Below are 27,653 nucleotides of genomic sequence, written 5' to 3'. Positions count from 1 at the left end.
ATAAAAAGAAAAGCAGCCTGTTACAGGTTAAGTGAGAAAGTTCACCCATATAGTCCCACAACACAATATTGAATGACAGACCAAATCTGTTGCCTGTGCCAAAAATATGCACAATAATGTTGCTCCTGGAAATATCCTGCTCTGAGACTGCGTAACACAGAAATCTGAAAATAAATGAGTTCAGAGTTTTCAACAGTGAGTAAAAAGAAAAAAAATCACAAATGTATTGTAATTAGGAGCAGCACAGTGGCGTGGTGGTTAGCACTGTTGCCTCACATTCAGCAAGAAGGTCCTGGGTTTAAATCCACAATCTGGCTGGGGCCTCTGTGTGCAGTTTGCATGATCTCACCGTGTTTGTGTGTTTTCTCCATATGTACTCTCGAGTACTCTGGCCCCAGTCCAAAGATATGCACTTATTGGGCTCAGGTTAATTGGTGATTCTAAATTGCCCATAGGTGTGAATGGTTGTCTGTCTCTGTGTTAGCCCTGCGACAGACTGGCAGCCTATCCAGGATGTACCCTGCCTCTCGCCCTATGGCAGCTGGGATAGGCTCCAGCCCCTCCGTGACCCTGAAAAGCACATGTGGAAGGGATCAAAAAGGAATATAAAGGGGGGGTTGTGCCTTAGGATGCTCCTAATGTGTTAGCTTAAAAGTTGACATCCTATGAGATTTCTCAGTCAGATCCACCCTCACTCGTCATGCCTGGTTTCAAAACAGCAAGATGCCGGCAGTTTGTTTGAGGGTTCATAGTGGAACCTAACTAACCAATGTGTAACATCATAGTAGTTAATCTTTTTACACCCAGTTAAATCCAAAGAAATAAAAACGGTTAATAACAGAATAAGCAGTCTCATGTCCAGTAAACAAGAAGCCTCATGGACACATTGGCCCGCTTCCTCAGTGTTGCAAACATCAAAACATATTCGCCTGTGTAAAGCAAGGGCTCCCTTATACCTATCAACCGGTGCCTGTCTAACAACACTGTATGACAAAACTGAGGTCAAATTGATGTCATTTGTAACCTGGGATGTTGTGCTGCAGCCACCTCAGTCGGTTTTTAATGATATATCAGTACAGGAGCTCAGAGATTCACAGACTGTACAGTTTGAGAAAATGAGACTTTATAGAAAAAGCTTCTTTGCTTCCAGCTTTGACTAATTCTTCTCTATACCTGTGAGTACATGCACCCTAACAGCGAGCATAGATGGATGTGACTGTGGATCGATCCAAATATCGATACCAATGTTGGTACTGATATTGATCAATACCAATGTAATGAGATCGATAATTTAGCTTCAGTTTCTCTCCTGTAGCGCTGCGGTTTCATCAAAGATGCGAGCTGACTGTTTACAGCACAGAGCAGGCACACTTTGGTCCTCCCCTCCCCGCAGTGTTATACCGTCATGTGACACGTAGCATATTTTACTTGGGGAAAAAAAACTATTTGCTTTAAATGTTTTATAAGGTTGTGGAGTGATAATTTTGTACAGCTTGTTTATTTAAGAAAAAAACTAGAAAATTAGTGAATGAAGGAATATTTTTTATTACACTTTTGTGTTTTACTTTCTGAACACCCTACCTGAAAAAAAGTTTTAATTGGTTCTTGAGTGATCATTTTGTACACTTTATTTAAGAAAAAAAAATCCAGACATCACAATGTACGGGGAAAATTGTTTTGTTAAGGTTCTATTGTTTCAGAACAAAAAGTATTTTCTATTTACCTATAAACTTTACCCAATTCTGTCCTGGATTTTAACTAATTAATGATCCAAAGGAAAAAAAAAAATCACAAAACACTTAAAAGTCATGGAAATTCTTGTTAATTATTAAAAAGTATCTGTATCGTATCAGTCTCTGTGTAGTTGGTATCGGATCAATATCAAATCTTGCAGTATCGCACACCACTACTGTGTGATGACGTCGCTGGCAGAACGCAAAGAGACCAATGCGGCGGAAATGATGGGGCCCTAATGGGAACAACTAACAGCTTAAACTAACAAATGCCAATGACAATTTTCAATGCCCATTTACAGTAATAACATTTAACAATAGTTAAAGAATGACACGCAAGCTAATATCCAGAAATACATGTTATTAGGTAATGGCTAGTAACACCCAAGTTGTTCTTTGTTGTGACTGACCTTACATTTATATCACGCTGCAGTTTCTCTATAAGAAACCTGACAGCTTATTTTGCACAAATTTAAAGTGAGCTCGTCCTCGGGTGGATGTGTGCTACGTGCTATGCTTGTTGAAGCAGAAATTACACGTCTGTGTGTGGGAGGCCCTGATCTAATGCAACAAACGGCACTCCTGAAATACTGAGATGTAGTAATGTAAATGTCTAGTAATGGAACTCATTGTTTCACACTTTCGGAGAAAAGCAGATTGAAACGTCCTCCTACTTACTGTTCCTTCAGTGAGTCACGCCGTCACATTAAGGTGATCTAGTTAAGATTCCCACTGTGGCATCTGGAACTCCTGTCAAAGCTCCTTGAGCACTGAAAGTCCAGTATGCAGTGAGGATGACTGACATTCACTACCATGTCTCTTTCTCCTCAGAGACTCTAAGCAGTCAATAATTCATCAGGAAGGTATACTCTCATGCACGGGTAGAAGGTACAGCATGGAGTAGAAACTTTCTCTCTCTTCTCACCCTCAGTTTGTCATTTCTTTCTCAATCCACAATCCCTCCCTCACCCCTTTCTGATGCTCCCTCCCTCCCTCCCTCTTTTTTTTTTTTTTTTACCCCCCCTTACTGTCTCAATTTATATTGCACCACTTCAATAATTCAAAGTGATATATAAAAGTCAATGAAATTTGCCATACCTCGGGTCATTACGATGCCTGCCAGGGATTTGTGCCGAGCGTGCGCAGGACTGCAGCCGCCCACCAGCGACCGGTACTTCTCCCTCACCAAGTGGAATATTGAATCAGCAAAGTCCTGAAAAACACAATTGCTCCCTTAATTTCTACTGGACACAAGCTGTGGAGACTGACTACCCAGGTTGAAATTTGCTGCACTTTGCTAACCTGTTCAGGTAAATAAGCATGAGGTTTAGCTCCTAAAAGTCAACTTACCTGTTTAGCTATGAGCACATAGAGAAATCTTCTAAATGCTCTTTAGGCATCACTATAAAAAAGATTTCCAACAGTTTTATAAATCACTGTCATCCAGTAGCCATTGAGTGTTTCAGGCCCTATTTTAGGTGAGAACCCATGTTCACTTTCACCTGCATGCGTAGAGGAAAGCAGAACAATGCACAGTGAACAATGAACACAGTGGATTTAATCAGTATATCCTCATCGGGTTAAGCTGTTAAAGGGACACAATGTGTACATAAAAAAAAAAACTCTTCCCTATGTAACCTACTTACATTATCCGGCCAAGTAGTGCTGCAATTGTAACGCAAATGGAAAAGTTTTCACTGAGTCATCGACTCTCTCGATTCTGTTTTTGCCAGCATCTCCCAAAATAAAAGATGTTGACGCTTGTCCCAGATCATTGTTTCCTGTCTGACTTCACTGGAGTGGATCGCCGTGCTGGACACCATTTTTCACTTCTCATTTCCTCCACCATCTGCCATTTGGAGGCCCTCTAAAAAGTTCCTGTTTGCGCTTCTCAATCTGACCACGTTTCACACGATCATTTACTCGATTCAAAATGCAAAGTATCAATAAAACGATGCTCCTTCTTACGTTTATCCCTCCACCCTCTCCAGTCGAACTCAACGCTTCTCACCAGACATCCGCTAAATCCACACTGTTCACCAGATGTTGCCAAGGCCTGTGCATCGCTTTCACACCCCTTAGAATTTTTAATGCTCTTTACTCGAGTAGTAATTAAGGGCTTAATCTCCAACCAGCCTCCACGCCAACTGTAGAGCATAAACGGATCACCGGGAGATGGCAATAGAGCGGCAGCGGAGTGGGCCCTTTGGACAGATTGAGCCTACGGTGGCTAAAAGGACATCAACAGATGCCACAGTAACAGACGTACAGAGTGAGAGAGCAGCAGAGAGATTAAGGGCAAAAAGAGGCGAAGAGAGCAAATGAATTAGTGAGCATATTGCACATTATAGCCCTCGTCAGGGCTGTGAAATACTCTCACAGTAGGAACTGGCGGCGGAGGTGCTCACAGCTTGTGTTGTGGCGGGCGGTGTGCGGGTGTGTATGTATGGACACAGACATATTGCCGCTCTGACACTGGTGTCAGCCCGAAGCTTTGTCGGAGAATAGAACAGGAAAGAGTGGTGAAAAGTCATCACAGTGAATCACTTAGCGCGGAGCTTTTAAGCTAACAGTTGGGTGACAGGTCACATCTGAGATGAGCATACTTATTTATAACAAGTCAAAAAAACAAAAAAACAGACAGCTCAGAACTATCGCAACTTTTGTTTCTTAGCCCGACTAATTTTTACAGAACATGGACATCAGACAGGTCTGTCTGCACTGTCAAATACTGTCGTAGAAATCATCCAGTCCACTCACATGATTATCTGCTAGAGAAGCTGCAGAGAGTATCGTTTCTGGGTGGTTCTACTGATTTCGTTCATCTTGGACTGAAGGTAGACTGGGTGCTACAATGATTCACAAAACCCTCTTCATGTATTACATAAGGTCTAGCATGCTCAGTTTGAAAGATATCCGGGTCTGGGCATCTAAGCAGAGATGCCCAGCCATCCCTCACCCCAGCTGCCTGCCCCAGCTCATCCGGGATGACACTAAGGCGTTCCCAAGCCAGTCAAGAGATGCCATCCCTCCATCATGTCCTGGGTCTCCCTCCTCCCAGTAGTACATGCTGTAAACACCTCACCTGTGAGGCATCTTTACCAGATGCTTGAACCACCTCAACCCGCTCCTTCTGATGCGGCGGTGTAGTGGCTCTACTCTGTGCCCCTCCCAAATGACTGAGTTCCCAACCCTGTTTTTAAAAGAAAGCTCATTTCTGCCATTTGCATCCACAATCTTATTATTTTGGTCACCATCCAGAGCGATAGATAAAGACAGGAATATAGATCGACAGCAGATCGACAGCTTTGTTTTGGTACAAACAGGTTCAGCCCTGCCATAGTTCAACTTCAGCTGATCTCTCTTCAACACAGCAGACACATTTACAATAACCCACTTTTTTACTAACAATCTGTACCTTTAATACGTTCAGCCCTACCCTAATGAAGACCGACCTATATTAAAGCTAACAAAATATAAATCAAATATATTTTTGCTCAAAGACTGATGGGAAATCTTTCAATCTTTGACAACATTTATGTAAATTTATCCTGACTCAATAATCAAAATTCCATAGTTAAAATAATCCTAAGTATGCAGAACATTACCAAGAGAAAACCAGTCTCACGCTGTCATTATTTGCTGGAGTTCATGAGCTCCAGTCCTGCAAACTGCTCAGATTCTACACGGCGACACAAGTAACAAAATCTGTGGGGAAAAAAAAAAAACCCCTGCCTTGTTTCTTGCTCCTGAAAGTGACATCCAATTAATTTGAACAGAATCCTGCTTGGCTTGGCAGCGTCAGCTGGTGTCGGGTACACTCTGAACCCAGAGTCAAGTCCTCCATCCCTCCTAAAGGCCTTTTCATTGATGACATTACAGAGGTGAGAGAAGGTGGCAGCTCAGAAAGGCCCGGAGAGCAAAGGTGGAATAGACCCTGGCAAACAGCCCAGCTTTCCGTCCCTCCCTCCTGCTTCTTCCTCGTCTCCTTTAGCTCTCTCCTCTCGTCCCTTTCGACTCTCTCTCTCTGACGATTCATGCTTCCTCATTCTCTTCTCATCTTTTTAACTCCTTGTCTTTTCAGTCCTTTCCTCTCCTCCTCCTGCACTGTGAGGTTTCTCTGTCTCTCCGGCTGGTTTGTGATAGAGGGCAGTGATGTGCCAGGAACAAGAAGCCGACAGTGATTGTGAACCTATAATTTTCACATAGAAACAGCACAATCTAACCTAATCTGCATCACCTGACTCAACAGGAAAACAGGCAGTGACCTACAAGCTTTAGCTCCCTTCTTCTATTCTCCATCTTCCTCTGTTTATATCTAACATCTAAATACATACATCTGTTTGTACACTTTCCCCCTATCATTTTCCTCACACAAGCACATGCACTCATTCCTCAGTGGGGGAGTTGAGTGCCACCTTCAGTGTGGACCTAATGTGGCAGAAAAATGAGGCCAAGGATCTCACTCCTCAGTCAGAGAGAAGAGCAGTGTGACCTCCCACACAGCGAGAGGAGGGCCGGCTGGCTTGTTTTCAGATGAACATCAAGGTTAGCGCCGCTCCACTATAGCTACGTCTGGGAATTTGGTATTCAAAATCTGTCTCAGGTAACTGATGTAAGCGCCACTCAGAATGCGTCTCAGGAAACTGCTGTACTGGCTGTTGTGTTTCTCTGCCCACCTGGTGTCTTTGCTGCATTAGTTCTGACCAATTTACTTGGCAATTCCTCCGGGCATCCTGAGGGTGGAGGAAACAGGCAGCGGCAGTTACTTAGTAACATCTGCAGCTGCGATGGATGAGATTTACTGCAGCAATATCACAATCAGTCCAAATCAGGAGGAGGAGCTGAGTAATAAAGCAACATTAAAAAGTGAAACAGTGACCTCTCACTCTATTTGCTCTAAGACAAATTCAGGTCTCTGCAACTATATCAGTCAGCAACCTTTGGCGACCCTCTAGCGGTCACTTCCCTGTGATCTGTGCAGCTCAGCTCCAGTGACTTCTCAGTTTGTGCAGTATACAATTTGCTGACTGACAAGATGCTCATCATATCTGCAATAACCTGACAACACATGGCAGAAAAGCAACTTAATTGATCTTGTTAAATAAAAAAAAATGTATTGTTGGAAACCAGATTTCAAAACAAAATGTAATTAATCATCATGTCCTACTTAGCATGTATCCCTGTAAAGAATATTGTAGCCAGATTTATGACCAAATACTATATACATCACGACTGCAACATCAACATTAATGTGATCGTTCTTTTAGATTTCCCACTGGTTAGCTAGCTAGTTGCTGTTTGGTTTGGGGAAGCAGGATGCAACAAAGAATGCTACACAGCATACATACAAAGCATACACAGTAACATAATGGTGTACAATGGCGTGAATGCACTTGAATACTGTTACTGTCAAAAGATTAATTATGGCTCCTTTAAGCCACAAAAAAAAAGAAAAAAACAACCGGAAAAAGACTCAGCATGCAAGTTTCTGGTTTTCAAAATAATTTTCAGAAACCCAGATCATGATAAAGAATAACATTTAATATGTAGATAAGAATCACTTCACTACTATCATATTTTTTAATCTATCCATCCAGCCCCCATTTGTTTGTGCATGTAAACAGTTTGCTGTCTTTCTCCAAGGTAATGTGGGAATTCAACATCAGTCCTCCTGCTGCCTTTTCCTCTGAAGTCAATATTGTGCCAGAAACACAAAATGTCAACAGGAAAATTTTCTCCGCTGCTGCTTGACCTAGAAGTCTGTGTGTGCTGGCAGGGGGTGATGACAGACGGGGAGAAAAAAAAAAAAAAGTTCAACTGTGTTATTTATTGTTTTGTGGTGTGGCCCCCAAAGGGATGACAGAAGACTCCAGATTCATCACCGATTGTGTTTTTAGGGCCTTCGTAACGCCGCCCGTGTGCTTCTGCACACTGTACCTCGGTTAATCTGGTGAAACATGGCGCGTAAAACTGAGGCAGCCATGTTGATCGTCTGTGTCCATGCGTGTCACTCCTACATGAACATCACTGCATGATTTTACCCCACCCCCAGGGAAAAACACACACACACATACTCACACACACACTTCAACCAACCACCCTCACCACCTTATCACCCGCCTGCAGAGCAGCCCAGGCAGCATAAAAAATGGGGCCATGTCTTATATTTCTTTATAGAGGTATTTAACAATTCATTCTCCCGAGTTTTAATAGTGTCTGCCCTCTGCCTAGATATCCCCCCACACCCCCCACCCTGTGCCTCCACCACCAGCCCAGCCTTCCTGCTCCCCGTCCCTCGCCTGTCGCCAAGCATGAGGCTTTTGAAAATGGATATCTATTCATTTGGTGGAAACGCTGCCTCTGGGGGCTTTTGAGATTCTCAAAAAGTCAGACTCCTCACGGTGAGACAGATTTCCCTCTTGTTTGTTCTCCATGTGATGTAAAGCATCGCTCTCACTCCTAAGTCTTTTTTTGCTCCTTCTCTTACTGTCCTCTAGATCTGTATCATAAGAGGGAAATAAAAACAAAACTGATATGTCACCACTCAGATCTCCGTTCAGCGGTCGTCTGCTGTCTTGCCTTTAGTTGACAGTAAGAGATGTGGCCGTGCCATGTGACAACAACAAAGTGCAACCTGCAGGACTTGAACTGTGTAAAATTTGGAGAATGCTGTGAAACACTTTTGCACCTCGCCTCTAACCAGATCTAACCTTTTCCTGTGCTATGGCCAGATGGCCCTGCAGCCCATGGAACAGATTTCACTTCTGTGTGTGCGTGTCTGTGTGTGTCTGTGTGCACATGTCAAACTTTCTGCCTGAACAGCGGGACCTTGTCAGTCAGATCAGGCAGCCGGGCTGCACCATGCGGCCGTCGTCATCATAACAAGAGGCTTTTTCCCTTTCAAACCACATGTTTGATGTTAGCAAGAGAGAACAAAGGCAGATGAAGGAGCACAAGAGAGAGCGAGAGAGTGACAGAGATGGTGTATTTGATCTGTCTTTGCCACAGCTCTCCCCTCCATCTTTCCCCAAGTGTGGGTGAGAGAAGGGGAAGATGCAATGCTGCACCACAGGTTTCCAGCAGCAAAGCAGAGCTAAAGCAGAGCTCAAGCAGAGATTCCTCATTAGGCTTGAAAAGGTGGAAACCAAGACGACAAGCCTGGTGCATGTGGTAAGTATCAGAGTCAAGGATGAGCTACCACGAAAATGATAGCCTCATCCAAAAACCAAGGACACTACTTTCTAGAGATGATGCTAAACATAGAAGTGGTTCATTATGTCTTTGATGTTCTCCACTTGGGGCTGCAATCAATCCCTGTGTTCTACTGTAACGATCCACCCCTCCTGTACAGCCAAATTCATGACAAGGGCAAGAGGCAACTTAGAATATATATGCAATGGGGTTTTTAGCCATAGAAGCAGCACGTCTCTGAGGAGGATAGTGTCAGCCTGTGGGTTCATCAGATAGCCCACCACTCTGGATGCATACAGATGCACCGTCATTGGATAAAAGTCCAGTGGGTCCAGAATGAATAACTTGAATACAGACGTTTGTACAGGCACCCATGAGCCTGACTCCTTCTGATGGATGGATTGCCACGAAATTTGGTACAAACATTCACTGTCCCCAGAGGATGAATCCTAATGACTTTGATGGGACTTGAGTTTACCTTCATCTCAGGTAGAAGGTCATTTTCACATGGTTTCACCATCTTCTGGTCCACAGAGAATAAATCCCACTATGAACATATAAAATATAAGATCACAGTCCCAGGAGACGCACAACCAACCATCTCGGGCCAAGCGCCAATAAGCAGCTGTGTGATTTTGACACTCAGGAACTTGAATCATCTCAGAGTCACACCTGCAGCTGCTTGTCACTTAGTCATTTCTGAACTGTACTGTATCTAGGGCACTGCAACCATTTTAAAACATTGTATGTCAGCTCAGGGCTTTTCCTGCTTCTACGAAAAAAGAAACTATTGATGCCCACCATCCACCATCATGTACGCGGTGACCCTTCAAAGGCCCGACTTATTTTTCATGGATGATTTAAAGTAAAATAGTGTAACCCAACGTTTGGTAGCCACTACCTTCATATGTCTCCTGATTGGTTACATCTGCTCAAAGTTACTAATGCCCTTAAGCCTAAATCCAAACATTAATTTGGGAAATCAAACCCCAACACTGAAGCCAAATCGAACTGAAGCTACTGAATCATAACCAACGAGGGCAGATGCTATGCATGACTCTCTCTGAAACTCATTATCAATCTTAATTCTCTTCATCTGATCAAACAAGCTCAGCCAGATACAACATAGACACTATCAGGGCTCGGCCCATCTGTGGCTCCATGTTTTGTGTGGTTGTAATCTGGAAACCATGCTTGCCAGGTCCCTGAATAAGCTTTTGTTTTTTTTTTTTTTTAATTTAATCCATCACCTTCTAAATAGTTTCCTCTCTTCTCATCCATCACTGAATCATGACGGCAAATGTTAGAGTTACATAAAACATTCACAAGTTTAAGGTACATCCACAACTATAGATAAACCTCATATTAATCAACTGCCGCAACACTAAAACCACCCGCCTACTATTTTATAGGCCTGCTCGTGCAGCCAAAACAGCTCTGACCCATTAGGGCATAAGTGTGAGATGTCTGGGGACGTCCAGTGAGGTCTACGTAGGCTTTGTTTTATGCACAATGAAACATTTCACACAATTCTGATTTCATCTCAATTAAGTTACAGAGTCTGACTGAAAACAAAGACAGGCAACATTAACTTAAGATTAGTTTAAAGATTAGTTTAAAAAAAAAAAAAAAAAAAGCAGTGACACCCCAAGACTCAAGAAATTACAGATCGGCTTTAAGAACGCTTAATTTGCATTCATATTTTGGGACTCACCCATCTCTTAGACATCTCTTGGTTTAGAGATTCTTATGCTTCTTTTATATTTTCATCCTGCAAACTTTTGCTACGATTTGGTCTGAATATTAACCGCCTTGTATCCATCCATCCATTTTCTTCCTCTTATCCAATTTAGGTTCACAGGAACTGAAGCCTAACCCAGCCAGGGCATGAGTTGGGGGGGGGGGGGGGGGGGGTAAACCCCTGGACTGGCTGCACGGCTGACACAGGCAGCCATTCATGCTCACAGTCACACCTACAGAATCACCAGTCAACCTACCAAGAAAATGGTGTTGATGTGAAAGTTGACCAAAAAACAAAACAAACAAAAGAAAAAAAGACAGCTGCTATCTGTGGTGATTTTACAGTTCAGCAGTGGTCATGGTGAATTGTCCTTTTCCTGCCATTTTCATTTCTCCATGTGGTGAGCAGAGAAGTACAAACTGAGTGTGTCTGATAATCTTCCAAACCAAATCTGCACTTGGAAAAACAAAAGCCAAATTCTCGCAAAAGCCTGGCCAGAAGGTGTGTTAGCTTCTTCTTTCCAGAGCCATGCCACAATTCTGTATAATCATTCACATCACAGCTATCTCCCAATTTTTGATTAGATAACATCAAATATAATTACTGTAATAAACCTCAGAGGAAAACTGAGGTTTATTTGAAATATATTCTATGGCACTTTTTGTTTCAGCTTACAGTTCACAGACAAGTTAACACGCTCCTCCTGAATTTGTCTTTAAAATATGCACAGGGCAGAGGAGATCACAGAGAGCCAGAGGAGAAAAAAATAAAAGGTTCACGGTGACAACAGATGGAGCGCGCCTAAGTCGTTTCGGTATAAATCCCCTCTGATTAGCCTCCATGGTAGAGATAAAAGCAGTGATATGCCTAAAATGACTTAATAATGTCAGGCACAGTGTAAAACACACACCAGCGGCTTTATACATTATGCACCAAAGGCCAGCAGAGGGACTCCCGTGAAAAGATAACATGACCTACCCCCGAGAGAGACGGGGAGAAGGGTGGAGAGAAAGACAAGAGGAAGAGAGCAGTACTCAGAGAGAAAAAAGATTCTGTGTGGAGACAGAGGAGGAAATGAGAGGGTCAGCCATGAGGATTTAACAAGAGTCTATCATCTGCAGTCCGTAGTTTACTAAGGGAGGATGGTGGAGGAGGAGGAGGAGGAGGAGGAGGCCACTCCAGAGGCCCCCGAGGGCTGTTCACACTACTCCCATTAATTTGCCCATGATTCAGCAGAGAGACAGAGACTGAAAGAGACCAGCCTCTTTGCTCTAAGTTTGTGTGTGTGTGTGTGTGTGTGTGTGTGTGTGGTAAGGGATAACGGAAGCAGCGGCAGACAGCGTACTGCCCCAGAGACACTTTGGAGTGACGATCTCCATTAAGCGCTTATCAATTGCAACAAACTGTCATTTTAAAAAAATCAATAGTTATTAATCCTGAAGGAGTTGGTGTGTAAGAGACTTCAGAGTTAACTGCTACCATGATTTGACTGAGAGAACGCTGCAGAGCTCGGCAGCAGCAAGGGCTCAATGTTGGGAACTAAAATGACAGGGTTGTGAAGTTTTTCATGAAGCCAAATAAGACACCATGTTCCTATATGGATACTTAGACTACTACACCTGCACGTAGTACACTTAACTGTGTAATGAGTGAATTTTGGCACAGTAGCATTGTCTCAACTCGTACAGGGGGAGCCGTCCACCTACCAGAAATGATGAGCCTACATTTGACAAGTCACTGCATGTTTATGGCCATTTACAAACGGGCAAAGCGCGCATCTAATACAGATTTATTTTACACTGAAAATCACAATTTTACACACAAAAACAACAAACACTGCACGCAGTGACAGCACTTGATGATGCTGTCAGCTAGATTGTTAGCATCAGCGTCTCCAGCGGTGCAACAGTTAGCTGAACGTGATTTAGTTCACACGGTTCCACACTCAGCCGTGAACCTGTGAACCAAAATCCACTAAAAACAGGAAACATATTTACAACCGCGTATTTGCTCTGTAATACTGTTTATATCTAAAACTATATTTTGTTAAATTTAAGGGACAACTGATTTATTTCACTCTGGCGTGTTTCACATTGATGCAGCTTTGTTCTCTTCATGTCTGTGTTTGTGAATCAGCATTTAGACGAATGTGGACCGAAGGCTGAGTAGAGGCTTCTCCGCAAAGGGCAGTGCCGGCTTAACTCACAGTTAATACGACCTCCCGACACATCTCTGAGGCCAGGTATCTGATATAAGAAAATAATCACAGCAAAATAATATTCACCTGCTCTGGTCCGAGATGGACTCTATCGTTACAGAGGTGTGGGACACCGACTTTTTAATAAAAGTCATATATTGGTATGATGTCTGCTCACAGATTTATCAGTCCAACTCTATTCTCCATCTCCCAACAGAGCTTTTCTGTCTGGAATCAGTAATATTTTATGCCAGACAGCGAAGCCACAGAAATAATAAATCCAGGAAAACTGTTTGCTTTTTCGACAGGTGGAGAGACTGCAGCAAACGGCTTTAAAACATTTAAGAGGAAGGGAGACTCTAGAATTGACTTTCATGTCTTAAAAGAGTGGAATGGCTCTTCTGAAGCACTGCGATGGCTCCCTCCAAAGGGTGGGCGATTGTGTCGGCCTCAGCCCAGACGCGGTGGCCGCGCCTCCATCTCTGCTGCTCTTGAAGATACCGCTGTGGCTCTTTTTGGTGGGCTCGACCCTGGCAATCAGCGAGACTTCAAACCCCGGCGCCACCCTTTGAACAGTGCCCGTGAACATCTGTTGCCAAGCGCCGCTTTTCCTCTTGGCGTGGAGATTAGAGATGAAGACGAGGGGAAACACTGGTGCTTTCAGAGGCTTGTCTGCACACACACCCCGTCATGCAATGTCTAACATAGTGTTCTGTCAAGGGTACAATGTGGTGCTAATAGCAATGCAAAATACAAAACTTACTAATTTACATGAATACAACAACATGCCATCTCAAGTGAATAAAATCATCGTGTTTCAATGCCAGTGAGTCTAGCAGGGCACACTGGAAATAAGTATCTGCTTCCTGTCTGCTTTTGTTTGTGTTTGAAGCAGAACAAGTTCGATGACTGAGTGCAAGACTGTTTAACTTATTCAGCTGCATTTCCTTTTGCATTGTGGTGAGTCCATTTGCTTCTGAAGGAGTCATTTATCCAGAGGCCTTCCCTCTGCTGGTGACTAAGCGCGGACCAGACTCTGCATCATGTCTGTGGGTGCTGCTGTGGCCAAAAGGCCCTAGAGCCAGCCATACATCATCAGATATTGATATGCTTCCACCACAGCGCCAGGGCTGACATTTGATTCATAGCTCTGGGTGCTCTTTTTGAATCCCTAAAAGTCAACAAGGGATCATGGGTAAATGTCAGTGTTGTGTTGGTTTGGGGCGCCTCACTGACATGTGGGAAATTGGTAAAAAATAATGGAACTGGTTAGGACAGGTAACTTTGTCTTGAGTAAATGGGCCTTCAGTGTGTGCAGGACTGGCTAGAATATACTGACAGCAAAAATGAAATAGATTTTTTTAGAAGACTTGGGCCGCCATAAACATTATCACAAGTTAATAGTGCTGCATGACTCTGCAAATTCTGGGCTCTGCGCTACAAAATTTGCAAATGGCAATCAGTCCTGGGGTCATTACTCAAAAGCGTAATTCTTTACTTCTTTCCTCCCTGCAGAAGAGAATTCATTACCCTACTTGTTATTTATTTTTGAATTAACCTGCAACTTTGTCCAAGACGCCCACATATCAACACAACTCCCCTTCCTAACGAGGATGACATACACAAAAGCTGTCTGCAAAATATTTATATATTACCACAAAGCTGAGCAAAGTGGGTGAAAACATTTCCCCTACTACATTTCCTCTATGCTACAACCCCGTCAATCTCTCCATTTGTTATCAGCTGCGAATCGAGCTCTGGCTGCTTAGTACGGGTCAACATGCACTCAGCTTGAGCATCATTCCGGATCTGGGGATCTTTTTCTAGCTTTGCGTTAGGATGGTGTCTTTGCTAGTATTTATAGAGATTTAATGTTTTCACAGGGATGGATAGATTCTGTGTGCAGTGTAAATCTCCATCCCTCATAAGTAGGCCATGTTTTTTTTTTTTTTTTTTGGTCTGACTTCCCACACAGAGATCAGGTAATAGTTTGTTCTCAATAGTTCATCTGTTTTTCCAAAAACTAACCATCTTATTCAACGATAACAGAAAAACTTGTTTATATAGAGCTACCAAAAAAATTGCTTGATAACAGAAAAATGCAATGTGACTGTAGTAATGTGTTAACACTGTAACACTGATGGCAATACAGTATGGCTGGCTATGACTGCGTGCAAAAACTATGGGTTCAAGTGTTGGTGTGAATCCCTTGGTTGGGGTTGAGGAAAGATCACGTTTATAACAAATAACACTCTAACCGTCTGTTCCAGAGAGGAACACTAAGGTTTCCCTGTGTGCACTGGTACTGAAAGTAGCAATTAGATATAAATTGTAACACACTGTATGAAAAGAAATCTCTCTCAAATGAGAATACAGTTATTTAATGTTTTGTGTTAGTTTGCCTCCTGAGTAGGCAGACCCAGAGATTATGTCAACTGCTCTGGGAATACCCAGGGACCCTCAGGAGGAGCTGGAAAGTGGGAGAAGCTTGTCTGCAATACTCTACTCTACCGAGCTTGCCGCTCGTGATATCGCAACTCCTGGCACCCACTGCACTTTGTTGTTATTCTGGCTTGTCATCATTACACCTCTTGAATGTTGCGCATGGTGCAGCCAGGCTGAAGACGCGAGTGTGCGAGCAGGTTGGTTTTTACCACCGTTTCAGTCATACAGAGAGAGATGCTGTGACATTTTCAAAAGATGAGACTTTGTGGGGAAAACTTCCTGTTTGGACTTCTTCTACTCCTATAACACTTTTTCCCAGTGGCAACACCTATCGCTGAGGAGAACACTGCAACGAATCAGCTACACCTCAAGCACCAGGATACATGGTGATGGAGCTGTGGTGACATCACAACTGGTGGGCTACACAGCCAATGTGGTGACCATAAACTAAGCTTTAGCTTTAACCTGATTGTGGATAAGCACAAGTTAATGGATGGATGTTTTGAGTTAATTATACCATCTCCATGTGTGAGTGGTTGGCTGTTTCTTAATCATTAAGACTACAAATGAGGATAAAAAAAATGAATATGCCATGAACTAAAGCATTTTTTTCCCTTTAACATGGTTTTCCTTACTTATTTTTTTCCATTTGCTTATAGTAGTTTTTTTAAAAAATAAAATGAATACACATTTAAGCACAATTCCCAGATTGTCATGTTTCAGCAGGGACTGAACCATCCCTCTAAAGGGGACCTAGTTTCAGGCAGGCTGAATGCAGGGATGTCAAACAGAGCTGCTCAGTTGACATTTCAGAGATGTGAGGTTTTCACCCAACAGTGATACAGTATGTTTATCCTCCAGACAGTGGCTATATGTTTACACCTGCCCTTTGGAGAAAACAGCACTGCTCTTTTCTGCACTGATGAATGTGGGTTCTAACAAACATCCTCTGACAGAAGAGGCTTAAACAGTGCATGATCCTTCTCACCGCTACGTGCACACACACAGCTCGGGCGACACAATATAATATGCACTTCACTGCCTGCGGATGAAATGAATGCAAATAACTGCACGAGAAAGCCTTTTGAGCGTGCCAGAGAAATCAGTCTGTGGCCCCTGCTCTTTTAACATTTACTAAAAATCCATCAGGTGGCGTTTGCAGAGTAAGCAGAACAGCAGATAGACTGTAACAAATGCACATGCTCTCTTTTGTCACCTTTTCTTTCCTTTTCACCAAACCTTTCAGATGCATGCGCACACGTGCATGCACACACACACACACACACACACACTAGAGTCATGTGCATACACAGTGTTCATAAGCTCCTGCAGAAGGCCAACAGAGAGAGCGGCAGAGGCATGACAATAGACTGAAAGGAGAGCCAATATCAAACCGAAGAGGAAAAAAGCAAAGAACACTCAAGTGCTATACCTATTGTGTGTGTGTTTTACTTTTAAGTCTATGCTTCCTTTTGAAAGTGTTAAATTATACACCACTGCTCTGAACTCGGATGCATTAGACACTTTTTCTAATGAATGCATGTCAACTTTCCAGATGCTGCACAAGAGCTTTAACAAGCTGTTTTCTTTATTCCTCGACTTAAATGTTCTTTGTCCTCCATGCGGCTTATGTAACTCGTGTTGCTGATACATAAGGGAGTCAAGGCGAAGCTTGAGCATAAAAAGAACTGGAGTCAAATGAGAGTTTCACCTTTGGACGGTGAGATCACCGTTTCTCTACCTTCACAAAACATAAAAGCTTCTAAGCTCCACCAGCGGTTATGTTAACAGCGCTGAGAGAAAGCACTGAATGTCAGATATGCTGCAGAGTCAGGCTGTTTGTGGGAAGTAGCTGCCACAACTAAACAAGCCAAAGCTGTAACTGTGTTTCTATAAAGTGGTTCAGGGGAGATGGTGCTTGACACGGGGGGAGGTTGTTGTAAGGGAGGAAGAAAGAGGAAAAAGGGCTGGAGAAATTGACAAAGGGTGAATAGGATATAGTGTGCTCTGGATGACAGCAAAGCAGTAGTGGGAGAAAATGCAAAATGGCTTTTATTGTGAAAAGTCAGAGGGAGAGAATGTAATACAATGAGGGTAGCACCTTTTTTTTAATGGAAATATTTGGTTATTTTTTTAAAAAAAAACTGTCCTTTGCTTTGGTGCCTATTTAACAAGTTTCACCTTCACTGTTACAGCCTGTTGTGTGTAAGTCTACCAAGGGTGTTCTGTCAGGGCAAGCAAGGTGAGCAGTACTTATCCAGTGAACTCTCCTCAATTAAAACCAAAGAGAAAGTGATTCCTCTCCTTGCATCTCAAACACATGAGCTTCTCTCATTGCCTGTTTGTGCCATCCTTTAAATTACTGCCATCTTGTGGCTGCAGCTGGCTACTGTTTGTGGAAGCAGGCTTGACTCTGCTTGCCTCTGAATCCCCTGGCATCTGTAGCGTCTCTCAGATTCATGGGTGAGCCCATGTCCTTTTCATGTCCTGGTATTACTAGGGATACTCGATTATGGAAAAAATCATAATCACAATTATTTTGGTCAACACAAATTATTTAACACGATTACTCATTGACTTTGTACACTGCATTATTGCACTTAAAGAACAGCGAATACCTTGAAATCTAATGCAATTCTACAATCTCTTAAAAATAAATAAATACTAAATTGAAAATACAGAATATATAAATAAAATCTAAAAATTGTAAATAAATTAAAAAATAAATGAATACTTACAAAGTAAACAGAAGTAATAAATGTATAGATAAATAAATAATAGCAGTTATCATGACTAATAATACTAAGAAGAAATAGGACCAAGTTAATTAGACCAAATAAATGTCCTCACATTTTAATACACTGCTACAACATATTGACAGATTCTGTACATGAGTTCAAAATTTATATTCAATTAATTCCAGTTAGTAACTCAATCCAAGAACACGGCTGGCCCATTATAACCCAGCAAATACTAGTTATACTGGAAGAGGTGCAGGGTTTGAAGGGTGTGCAGGGTTTGAACTTCAGGTGGTTGAACAGATTAGTTGTGTTACCGGATGGTGGAGATGCCACTATGTAGCAAATCTGTGTTTGTTTATATTAATTACCTTGCAGGCGTGTCCCGGTGTTTTACATGCGGTACTGGCCGACAGAAACAAATAAAATGCTGAAACTTTTTTTCCCTTCTGGGTCCTCGCTCTTTGTGGTCTGTGTTTTTCGGGTGTGATGTATTGATGCTATGATTATTATTCCTTTTACTGAAACGATGATTGTAATTCCCTCATTGTGGGATCAATAAAGTATCATCATCATCATCATCATTGATAAATTGAAAAACTAGCCGGAAATGCACGGGAGGAGTCGATGGTGCTGAACAGGCCAATCAGAATTGCTGTGGGCTGCATGACCCAGCTTGTAGTTAAATTTCTTGGCAGGCGTACATCAGATTAAGGCGTAGGATTCAGAGGGGTTTCCAGTTACATTACGATGTAGATTTCCCGATCGGGTCGGGACACAACCACACAGTAATTACAACTCACACAAGGCACCTCGTAAATGTGTAAGTGCCAGCAACATCGCTGGCCATTTACACAAGTTGCGTTGTGAGCCTCGCAAAGACTCAATGCTGCAGCACAAATCAGGAATAAGAGTATACTTGCAGAGCTTAATGTGACAAAATATTTGTAATAATAATCTTTTTTGTCGATTACACTGTTTTTGTGGTCGTTTGGAGCCGAGATTGGAATCAAAATTGAAATTCGATTAATTGCACAGCCCTAGGTATTCCTACTTTTTCTTGAGGAACAGTTCTAAAAAAATTCTTCTAGAACTCGTCATTGTCAGCTAATGGTAAATATTTTGACGATAACTACAGAACTTCCTTCAGCCAGAAAGGAGTGCAGAAAGGTGATGATGTCTAGGAACAGTGCAGCAAGACAGCTCACATGTCAGGAATCATTCTTGAAAAGATGGCTGTCACATTATATAGCACTGGCATGCTTTAAGCTAAGCCATTTTTTGTTTATCCCTTTTGTGCTAAAAGCTCTCCTTGTCAAACTATATGCGTCTGCAGGTGACTGCGGCGTTTCATTTCTCCATCAGCAGGAGTGGTGCGTGTTCATCATCCTGCAATACAAGCCCTGTAATTCAGCCAGGCTGCAGAGACAAGAGACAGGGCAGCGGGAATGGATTTGTTATGTACCTGCTGATGTGCTACCAGGTGCTAAAGCAACGGCAGGAAAGTATTAAAAGTCAGAGCGTGTGCTTTCTTAAAGTTACATGCAACTTGAGGCCAAGTATGCCAGTGCTATTAGTTTTTCATCATCTTTTTTACCCAATGTGCTGGATAAGTGCAGCGAGCTGGGTCAAACTTTTTCTAGGTCTAAAAGCTTTAAAGTCACTGCGAGTGAAAACTTTCCCTTTCAGCTTCTGACTAAAGTATATGATAACTATTCATGCTGTGAGCCATGGATTTTGTTTCTGTATAACACAATCTGTCAAAGCTTTATCACTCTACCGTGTAGCCAATCGAATGGCTAATCAGCCCATCTACCCAGAAGACTTTGTTCTAAAGTTCACACCGCTGAGTTATGTTAAAGCTGTTCGAACAATCCACCTCTTTGATAGTGGGAATGATTGGTACAAATGTTGTAAGGGCATGATTTGGTCTGGCCTCCAGAATGGCTCGTATCTGATCTGCTAAGTGCTTTGCGGGGAGATGAATCGGGCAAAGATGTTATGACTCACGGCAACCCCGTCTGTCATCTGTATACAGAGTTCAGCGCTTCCTGTATCGGAGGGGAAGAACCGCCATCAAAGGTCGCCCCAGAAACATCCCTCTGTGACAATAACAATGGGAGCTGCTATTAACAGGCTGCATCTCAAATTTAGAGGTTATGCCTGTGACCCGAATCAGCAATTCAGCATTTCTAAGAGCAATTGTTATTGGGGGGGCAGCTGATGATAGCAGAGAAAGTATGAAGTTCAGGAAGAGTTCAGCTGCATTTATTTTGTGTATTCATACTGTGCTAATCTGGCTATCGCTAACGGGCAGAAAGAAATGCTACTACACGGAGTGAATAATGCTTCACCTTTCCCCCTGAGATTTCACACGCACATACATGCGCACCTGGCCACATTTAAAATATCTACACACACTAACCCGGGCTGTGAAAACCATCATGTAAACATTATGAGTAACATATATGACCTCTGTGTTTCCTCTTATTGCCCAGTGGGATAACATAAAAATACATGAAGATGGAGCCGGGGCTCCATCCATAACTCAGTGGACAGTGGTTCCAGGCACAGCGCAGGCCTTAACTAGCTGGCTGTTGTATACTCGTGGGCAGGCAGGCTGAAATATGAGGGCTGAGGACATGAGGTCTTCCCAGAATGCTAAACTCTTTCTTTCTCTTTCTCCCCCCGCCCCCCCCATATATCTCACCCGCGCTCTCTCTTTCTCCCCCCACTGTGCCCTGCAACCAATCTGACGCCTAATTAATCCTGAAGGTCTTTTGTTCCGCTGAGGTTTTTCTCTCTTTCCCCCCACTGCACTCCATCTATTCTCACCCTCCCTCACCCCCCCATACCCCCACCCACCCCCACAGCCTGCCTCTCATCCTTTCCCCCTGCCAGCTCGGTTTTTACCCCTCCTTCTCCACACACACACATTGTCATACCTCATTCCAGCCTCTCCTATTTTGTCTTTCCCAGGAGAGGAACATTACAGTCCCAGAGAGCAGGCCACAGGTAACAGATGTTTTGCTCCCCCCCCCCTCTCACACTTCTTTGGGATAATTTAGTCAAGAAAAACAAATGTATGACTGTTGTTACATTTATTCCCAGCATTCTACTAATTATGCTTATACCAAACTCTTTCATAGTTTTATTAATTATGAAGGTGCAGCAGCAAACTAATGCAAAGCTGTTTACAATAGTAGTCTCAAATGGCTGCTAGTACACTTCCATGTAATACACTGTGTGCATTGCACACTAACTTATGTATTGTGTAGATTTTGGCAGAGTAGTATTCTCTCAACTTTGACCCCAGCCACTGGGCTAGCTACAACAATTTGCACATATTTACTTGAGGAAGCTGTTTCCCCATGTTTAAACTAACTGACTCCTACATTTGGCCTTATATGTAGCATAAAATCATTTCCTAAACATGGTGGAGAGGTCTAGTTTATTGACCTCAAAGCCTGGCATGAGTCAGGACAGCTGTCAAACAAAGCAGCCTAACTACTAACTCTGGGAATCGGATGACGAGTTGTAAACAAAATGAAGAAAAATCACATCTCATAGAGTTGTTATTAAGGGGAAACTATGCACAGAGGCCCAAAGGCTTTTTAATGCTGTAAAATTGGGCATTTCAACATGGGGATTGACTCACCTTTGGAGCCTGCCTCAAGTAGCCAATAGAGGAACTGCAGCTTTTGGCACTTCTGCTTTGGCTTTAGCTTTTAGCCCTGAAGGTTTCAGTTTGGTGAATAATGTGTTTATTATTGTTATATTGTTTTTTGATTGCATTTTTTCAACACATGTATCTTTGAATCAAAGACTTAGTCAAAGCTGAGCGTTTTAACATGAGAGAGGAGCCGCTTTCATCCTAAACTCCAGCAGAGCACAGCAACAACACAAGTAAAGCACGGAGCTGAGCGTGGAAAACCACTCAGGGAAACATCTAGAGAGATTTGGGAGGCCCACAGGGTCCCATTGACCAGCCAGGCGTGTGAGTCGGCAAACAGGGACAATCACTGTCAAGGGATGTTTGTAGTTTTCTGCAGCACTGATATTTTGGACATTTTGTTTTGAGGACACAATCTGGTCCCAGGGCTGTTTTTTTTATGTATTAAAAAAAAAAAAAGCAAAAAAACACAAATCACACTTTTGTAGACTAACTGCAGTATCTAGATAAACTTATTTAGGAACAGAACATGAGCTGCTGTAATGTCAAAACATACAGCACAAATAACTGCAGATACATTATGGTAATGGGTTAATAGCTGTAAGAAAAAAAATCACAGTGCATTGCTTTTTCTTCTTCTTCTTAGTTTTTGACTGTTTTTCCTCCTTTCTTTTTTCTCTGTTTGTGTCAGACTGACAGATATTGCTGCATGTAGTATAGCTCACTAAACTGTAACTGACAGCAATTTTTCCCACATGCACTGAAGGATGCATCCCTGAACGTTACTTCCAGTTCAAACTCCTTTTTCCTCTTCTTTATTATCTAAGGACAATTATCTTTGATTATTAATAAATCAAATTCTTGATTAATCAATTGCTTGTTTGAGTAGCCGTTGCCCAGAGCTCCGTGTATTTGTGTAATTTGTACCTGAGTATATGCTGCAGGTATAAAAACAATCCACCAAGTGGATGTTTAAGGTGATCCATTCAGACTTTTTCCTGAATGTGGTGGTGCAGTTATCTGCAGACACCCAGTTTTCTTCTAATCTGCTGCAGTGGTCACTGGAACTCACAGAAGTAGAGTTTGATCTAAGCCACACACACACAGCCTACAGTTAGTGTGAGGAAGGACTTTCAATGCCAGAGCACATTTTTTGTGACAGGGACGGAGTACACTAAAGATTATTAGATACCACAAAAATCAAATAAATCACTCAGTGTCAGAGAGATCAGTTTTAAACCATCCTTTGGTGCCGCATCTGTTGATCTGCTCACTGTATGTGACCCCGCCGGCTTCACGAACAGCGACGTCTCCCAGCTGTGATGCATGCTAATGTTGGGCGTTCACGTGTCGCCATTCAGCGCGTATGACAGAACGGTCCACTGCTCCAAGCTGGAAGGTCATTTAAAGGCCAGACATGCAGACCCCTCGCCTCCTCCCTCCTCTTCCCCTCTTCCCTTGCCTGAGAACCAGAGATAAACCTACACATGCCAGCCACACAGGACCAATAGTCGTGATTTATCAGAAGCCATTTGCTACCTGAACGCCTATGAAATTGTAATGAACTTGATTATGCTTTTAATGAAGTGTGAGAGGTTCCTCAGAAATGATTATAGCCATGCTCTGGCTCACAGCTATGGGCTGTGCAGGGAAAAGGAGGAGGGAGAGCGGAGGAAAGCGAGGTCTGGAGGATTGTCACAAAGAATGAAGACTTAGTAGCAGCGACTCAGGATACTGTAGGGCAAGGAGAGGTGCAGACAGCAGCGCCACGCTTCTTTGGAATAGATTACAGGGGTGTTTTACTGTATGTGCGAGGTGACTTGACCCGACCAACCCCATTTCAATTCTTCCCTGCTAAGGGATTTTCCCTGAAAGCTGCATGCTGACGCGGTACATTAGATTGAACAGCCTGCAGCCTCATAGGTCATATTTTGCATACATATTAGGCAGATTGGGATGATTCTAACCTTTCCACGTACAGGGTGCTCACATTCAGACGGGGAAACATTATTGTTTGGTAATTTCACACACAAATCTCCACTCTCCCTTGCTGCTTTTTCTTTAAATACCAAATGATGAGCTAAGTGGCTGGTAAAAGGGCACACCGACAGTCTAGAAGGAAAAAGCAGCCTTTTGCACTCAACTGACAAATTGTAATGAGATATGGAAGAGCAGAGGGTCATAAGGAGCTGTTTTTTTTCTAAAGGGTTACTCTTATCCAGGTCACTACATTAATGTATTAATATAGACTTTAAGGTTTCATTCTATAAGATTTTTGATGTTCAGCAGAGATCAGCTAAAACCCCTCTTCTAAGTTAATCTAATGGTTATGATCCTTTGATTAAGCTGTTATTTTTCTTGCCAAATTATTTCAAATATCATCGGCATTCTCACATCCAATAAACTAGACATTTTAACATCTGAATACCCTTTTTCAGCTGCGGCCTCATAAAGGCCAGAAAAGGAAATCCTTACATTACAAAAGCTGGAACATATGGTATCATTTACCTGCTCTGTACAAATGAATTTATCAGTCATCTTTACAATAGCTGTAAGTTTGTTTTTTTCCTCAGTGGAGCAATCACAAGACAAGAAACTCAATCAGACTATCAGGAGCTGGAAGGCTACTAGAAAAACTGAAAACACCCCTCAGGCTCCTGGCAGCAGAATCTTCAGGTGGCACGAATCCCCTCAAAGTACAACTTCTAAACACATAATTACCAGGTGATGATGATACCCCATCAGCCTTTTTAGCCTGAGGGTCAAAAATACCTCATGAGCCACGAGTGCATGACCAGACTGTGTGCACACAGTCATAAGTATATACAATAGTTTAGAGTTAAATTAGGAAGTTGGTCTGTAAACTGAGACAAATGTGACAGACTGAGTGCCAGCTCTACCATTTCTCTTCATTTTCTCCTCAAAACACATCTCTTAAGCCGCTCTGATCTGTTTTTTTTTTTTTGTCCTGCCTGACTCCACTGGAGCTATATCGTCACCTTAAAAGCATTCTGAGTGGGTGGAGATGGTGGCGCTAACAAAAAGACAGGGGGTTGGAGCTGGAGGTGCAAGTGCTGAAGATTTTTATTGGGAGTGAAGAGAATGGACAGGGTTAGAAACGAGTACATCAGAGGGACAGCTCAGGTCAAGCAGTTTGGAGGCAAAGGGAGGCTGAGATGGTTTGGACAAAGGTAAGAGGAAAAGAGGAAGACCACATCCAGAAGGTTCATGGATGGTGTGACAGAAGAGGATGCTCGGAATAGGGTGAGATGCAGGCAGATGATCGACTGTGGCGACCCCAGAAGGGGGCACCCAAAAGACTAGAAAAGCATAAAGAAATTGTACTAAACTGGTATTATAACTTTTCTATTTTGAATACTTTTTTCACACTTGTCTGAGCCTGGATGCTACAAAATAAGCTCAGTCGAACCTCGTAGGCAGTGATAAATGCAGATGTTTTATCAGGCTATTTGCACTGCGCCACTCGTGGTGATTATCACAGAGTGACTACAGTCTGCTGCTGTAGCTGTCACTATGCTGTCCACATGCTGAGGCAGTAACACTATCTGCAAGGTCCCCAAAGCTGTTAATCAACTCCTCTCTAATGTGTTGTTCACACCTTCTCCCTCTCTCCCTCTCCCTCTACGCACGAATTGGTGGATTTCTATCTTAGACGGGGTGCTCGGCCGGGCGATCGCTGTCGCTAATTTGTTGTGGCAATATTAATTAATGATCAGCCTGTCACAGCTGTTTATATTGAGACAGATTAGAAGTGGGAGAGATTAGACAAAGAAAACAATCTGCGAGAGGCCCAGCAGCTGACAGGGGTCACCTTCACGTGTCTGAAATCATATTCAATTTGCCGTGGGGGGGGGGGGGGGGGGGGGGGGGGGGGGGGAAATTACTCCACTTGACCAGTCTGCATCCTCCTCTATCTGTGATGCTTCACATTTGCAGATAACTAAATCAAATCATTCTGAACTGCAGGAAAATAAAAGACAAATTACAGTCACATTTGATCTCCGCTAATACGACGAGCAATTAAAACGTGCTGTTACACTATTTGTAGCCAAAAGAGGGAATAACTTAATTTTTCAACTGCAGGCTTTTCATGCCTCAACCCATCCATTAACCCAAATTTTCATTCAGCCCCGCCGCTAAACAGATTTCTCTATTCAAATGGAACTTAATCCGAGGTGGCAGAGTGCAGCATCCTGACCGCTGACCTCCGTGCTGTCCTTCCCGCACGGACCTGCTGACTCCCCGCCTTCCCGCAGCGGTGCACAAATCTCAGGCTCAGTTGACTTGGCAACACCGCAGTGCGTTTGCGACGGCGAGTGGAGATTAAGTGGCCAATCAAGGCCCCGAACAGTGGGGTAATCATTCCACTTGGTAAAATGGGTGTCAGAATTATTCCAGCACTTTCTCACTTCACTGTGCAGGCTCTAATAAGGCAAAGACATTTTCTTGTAACCAGAGCGCTGTGGATAGGATTCAAGAACAACTTGCTGCTGACTGATTAATAATGAAGATGAACAATTATGTTCAGAAGCTGATGTAACCTTGAATTTAGGGACTGTCTAGAGACTATAAGGAGAGAAGGGAGTTCAGCGATAAGAGAGAGAGACTCTTATTTCTTCAGAACCCTGTATTCTGTTTTATTAGTATTATTTATGGTTATATTTAGGCTCTAACCTTTATCAATATGCGCTGACTAAACATAACTAGAAACAAATGCAATATAGGAAGCAATTACTATTGTTACCACAGCACAACTGGGAAAAAACCTCAAAAACATTATTAGTATTTAACCATTGGGAGATGATGTGAAAACACTGCAGTGCACAAGCCCTTTAATACAGGGTTATAAAAATCATATATTTAGCAACACTTTATTAAAAATATAGAGTAGGTTTAGTTAAACATGTTTGTAACGTTGTTCTGAGATATTAGAAGGAAAGGCAGTTCATATATAATTCTGCAACCCTCTCATGCAGTTCCCTAAATTGAGAGGAGAAGGCTACTACGTTTAAATCCCTAAACTGTTAAGTATACCCCTTTTCACTCCCTAAACTACAAGTGTGAATGTGCTGTTGAGCAAGGCGGCTAGCTCTCAACTCCAGCCTCTGTTAGTACTGAGCCTCTGAGCTATGAGTAAGAGAAGTGAAGCGAATATAAGGCGAGATATCGCCGCAGAATACATTCTCGTTTGATTTCCCTCGATAAATAAAGGTTAAATGAAGGAACAGAAAATGAAAGTCCTTGCTGGAAGATAAATAGCTCTTTAATGCCAAGCAGACAGTGGCCCAATGCCTCATTTCTGCTGTGATTGTTAAAGTCAGTTTCTAGATACGCGAGTGTAGGAGGGACGGAGGAAGGTACAGGCTGTTACTATAGGAGAATCTGTTGTATGTGGATGTGCACTCAGATTCCTGCTTTGCCAGTCTCCCTGTTATATTCCTTACTATATGTACGTGGAGCCAGAAAGGTCTGAGAAGAATACAGAACCGTGTGGTTCTGTTGCATTTAAATATTTCATCTGGAGTCACCAGCCAGTTCAGCTCAGTCCAGCTTCAATTCCTCATTCCCATGTTCCGCTCTCTCGAGTTAATACAATATCCTGGAAAAGTGGTCAGTCACGGTTTCATTAGTTTTGCTGTCACACATCACTATGTTTAAGCAGTGTCTCCTCAGTGTCCCCACAGTCATATTACAAAAAGAGAAGGGGCTGTCTTGTCTGTTACTGTACCTTTGACCCAGAGTTAGACATTAGTGGTTGTTTAAAGTAAATCTTTCAATTCAATTCAATTTTATTTATAAGGTGCCAAATCACAACAAACAGTCACCTCAAGGTAAAGACCGAACAATAATTACAGAGAAGACACAACAGTCAAAATGCCCCCCCCCCCCCCTTCCGGAAACACGTGGCAAT

General features: G+C 42.7%; 1 protein-coding gene across 1 annotated transcript in view; it reads right to left on the bottom strand.

Moving 5' to 3' along the window:
* The window catches only part of adarb2 (adenosine deaminase RNA specific B2 (inactive)), a 207,673-nt gene that overhangs the window by 31,632 nt on the left and 148,388 nt on the right, over positions 1–27,653 (bottom strand). Inside the window, exon 4 of the mRNA XM_030757219.1 lies at positions 2,832–2,946. Within this exon, the coding sequence (XP_030613079.1) occupies positions 2,832–2,946 (115 nt within the window). The remainder of the gene's footprint in view (positions 1–2,831; positions 2,947–27,653) is intronic.

Source organism: Archocentrus centrarchus, chromosome 20 (assembly GCF_007364275.1).
Source record: "Archocentrus centrarchus isolate MPI-CPG fArcCen1 chromosome 20, fArcCen1, whole genome shotgun sequence".
Taxonomy (NCBI): domain Eukaryota; kingdom Metazoa; phylum Chordata; class Actinopteri; order Cichliformes; family Cichlidae; genus Archocentrus; species Archocentrus centrarchus.
Note: the sequence above shows the minus strand (reverse complement) of the source record. Positions and strands in the feature narration are given on the sequence as shown.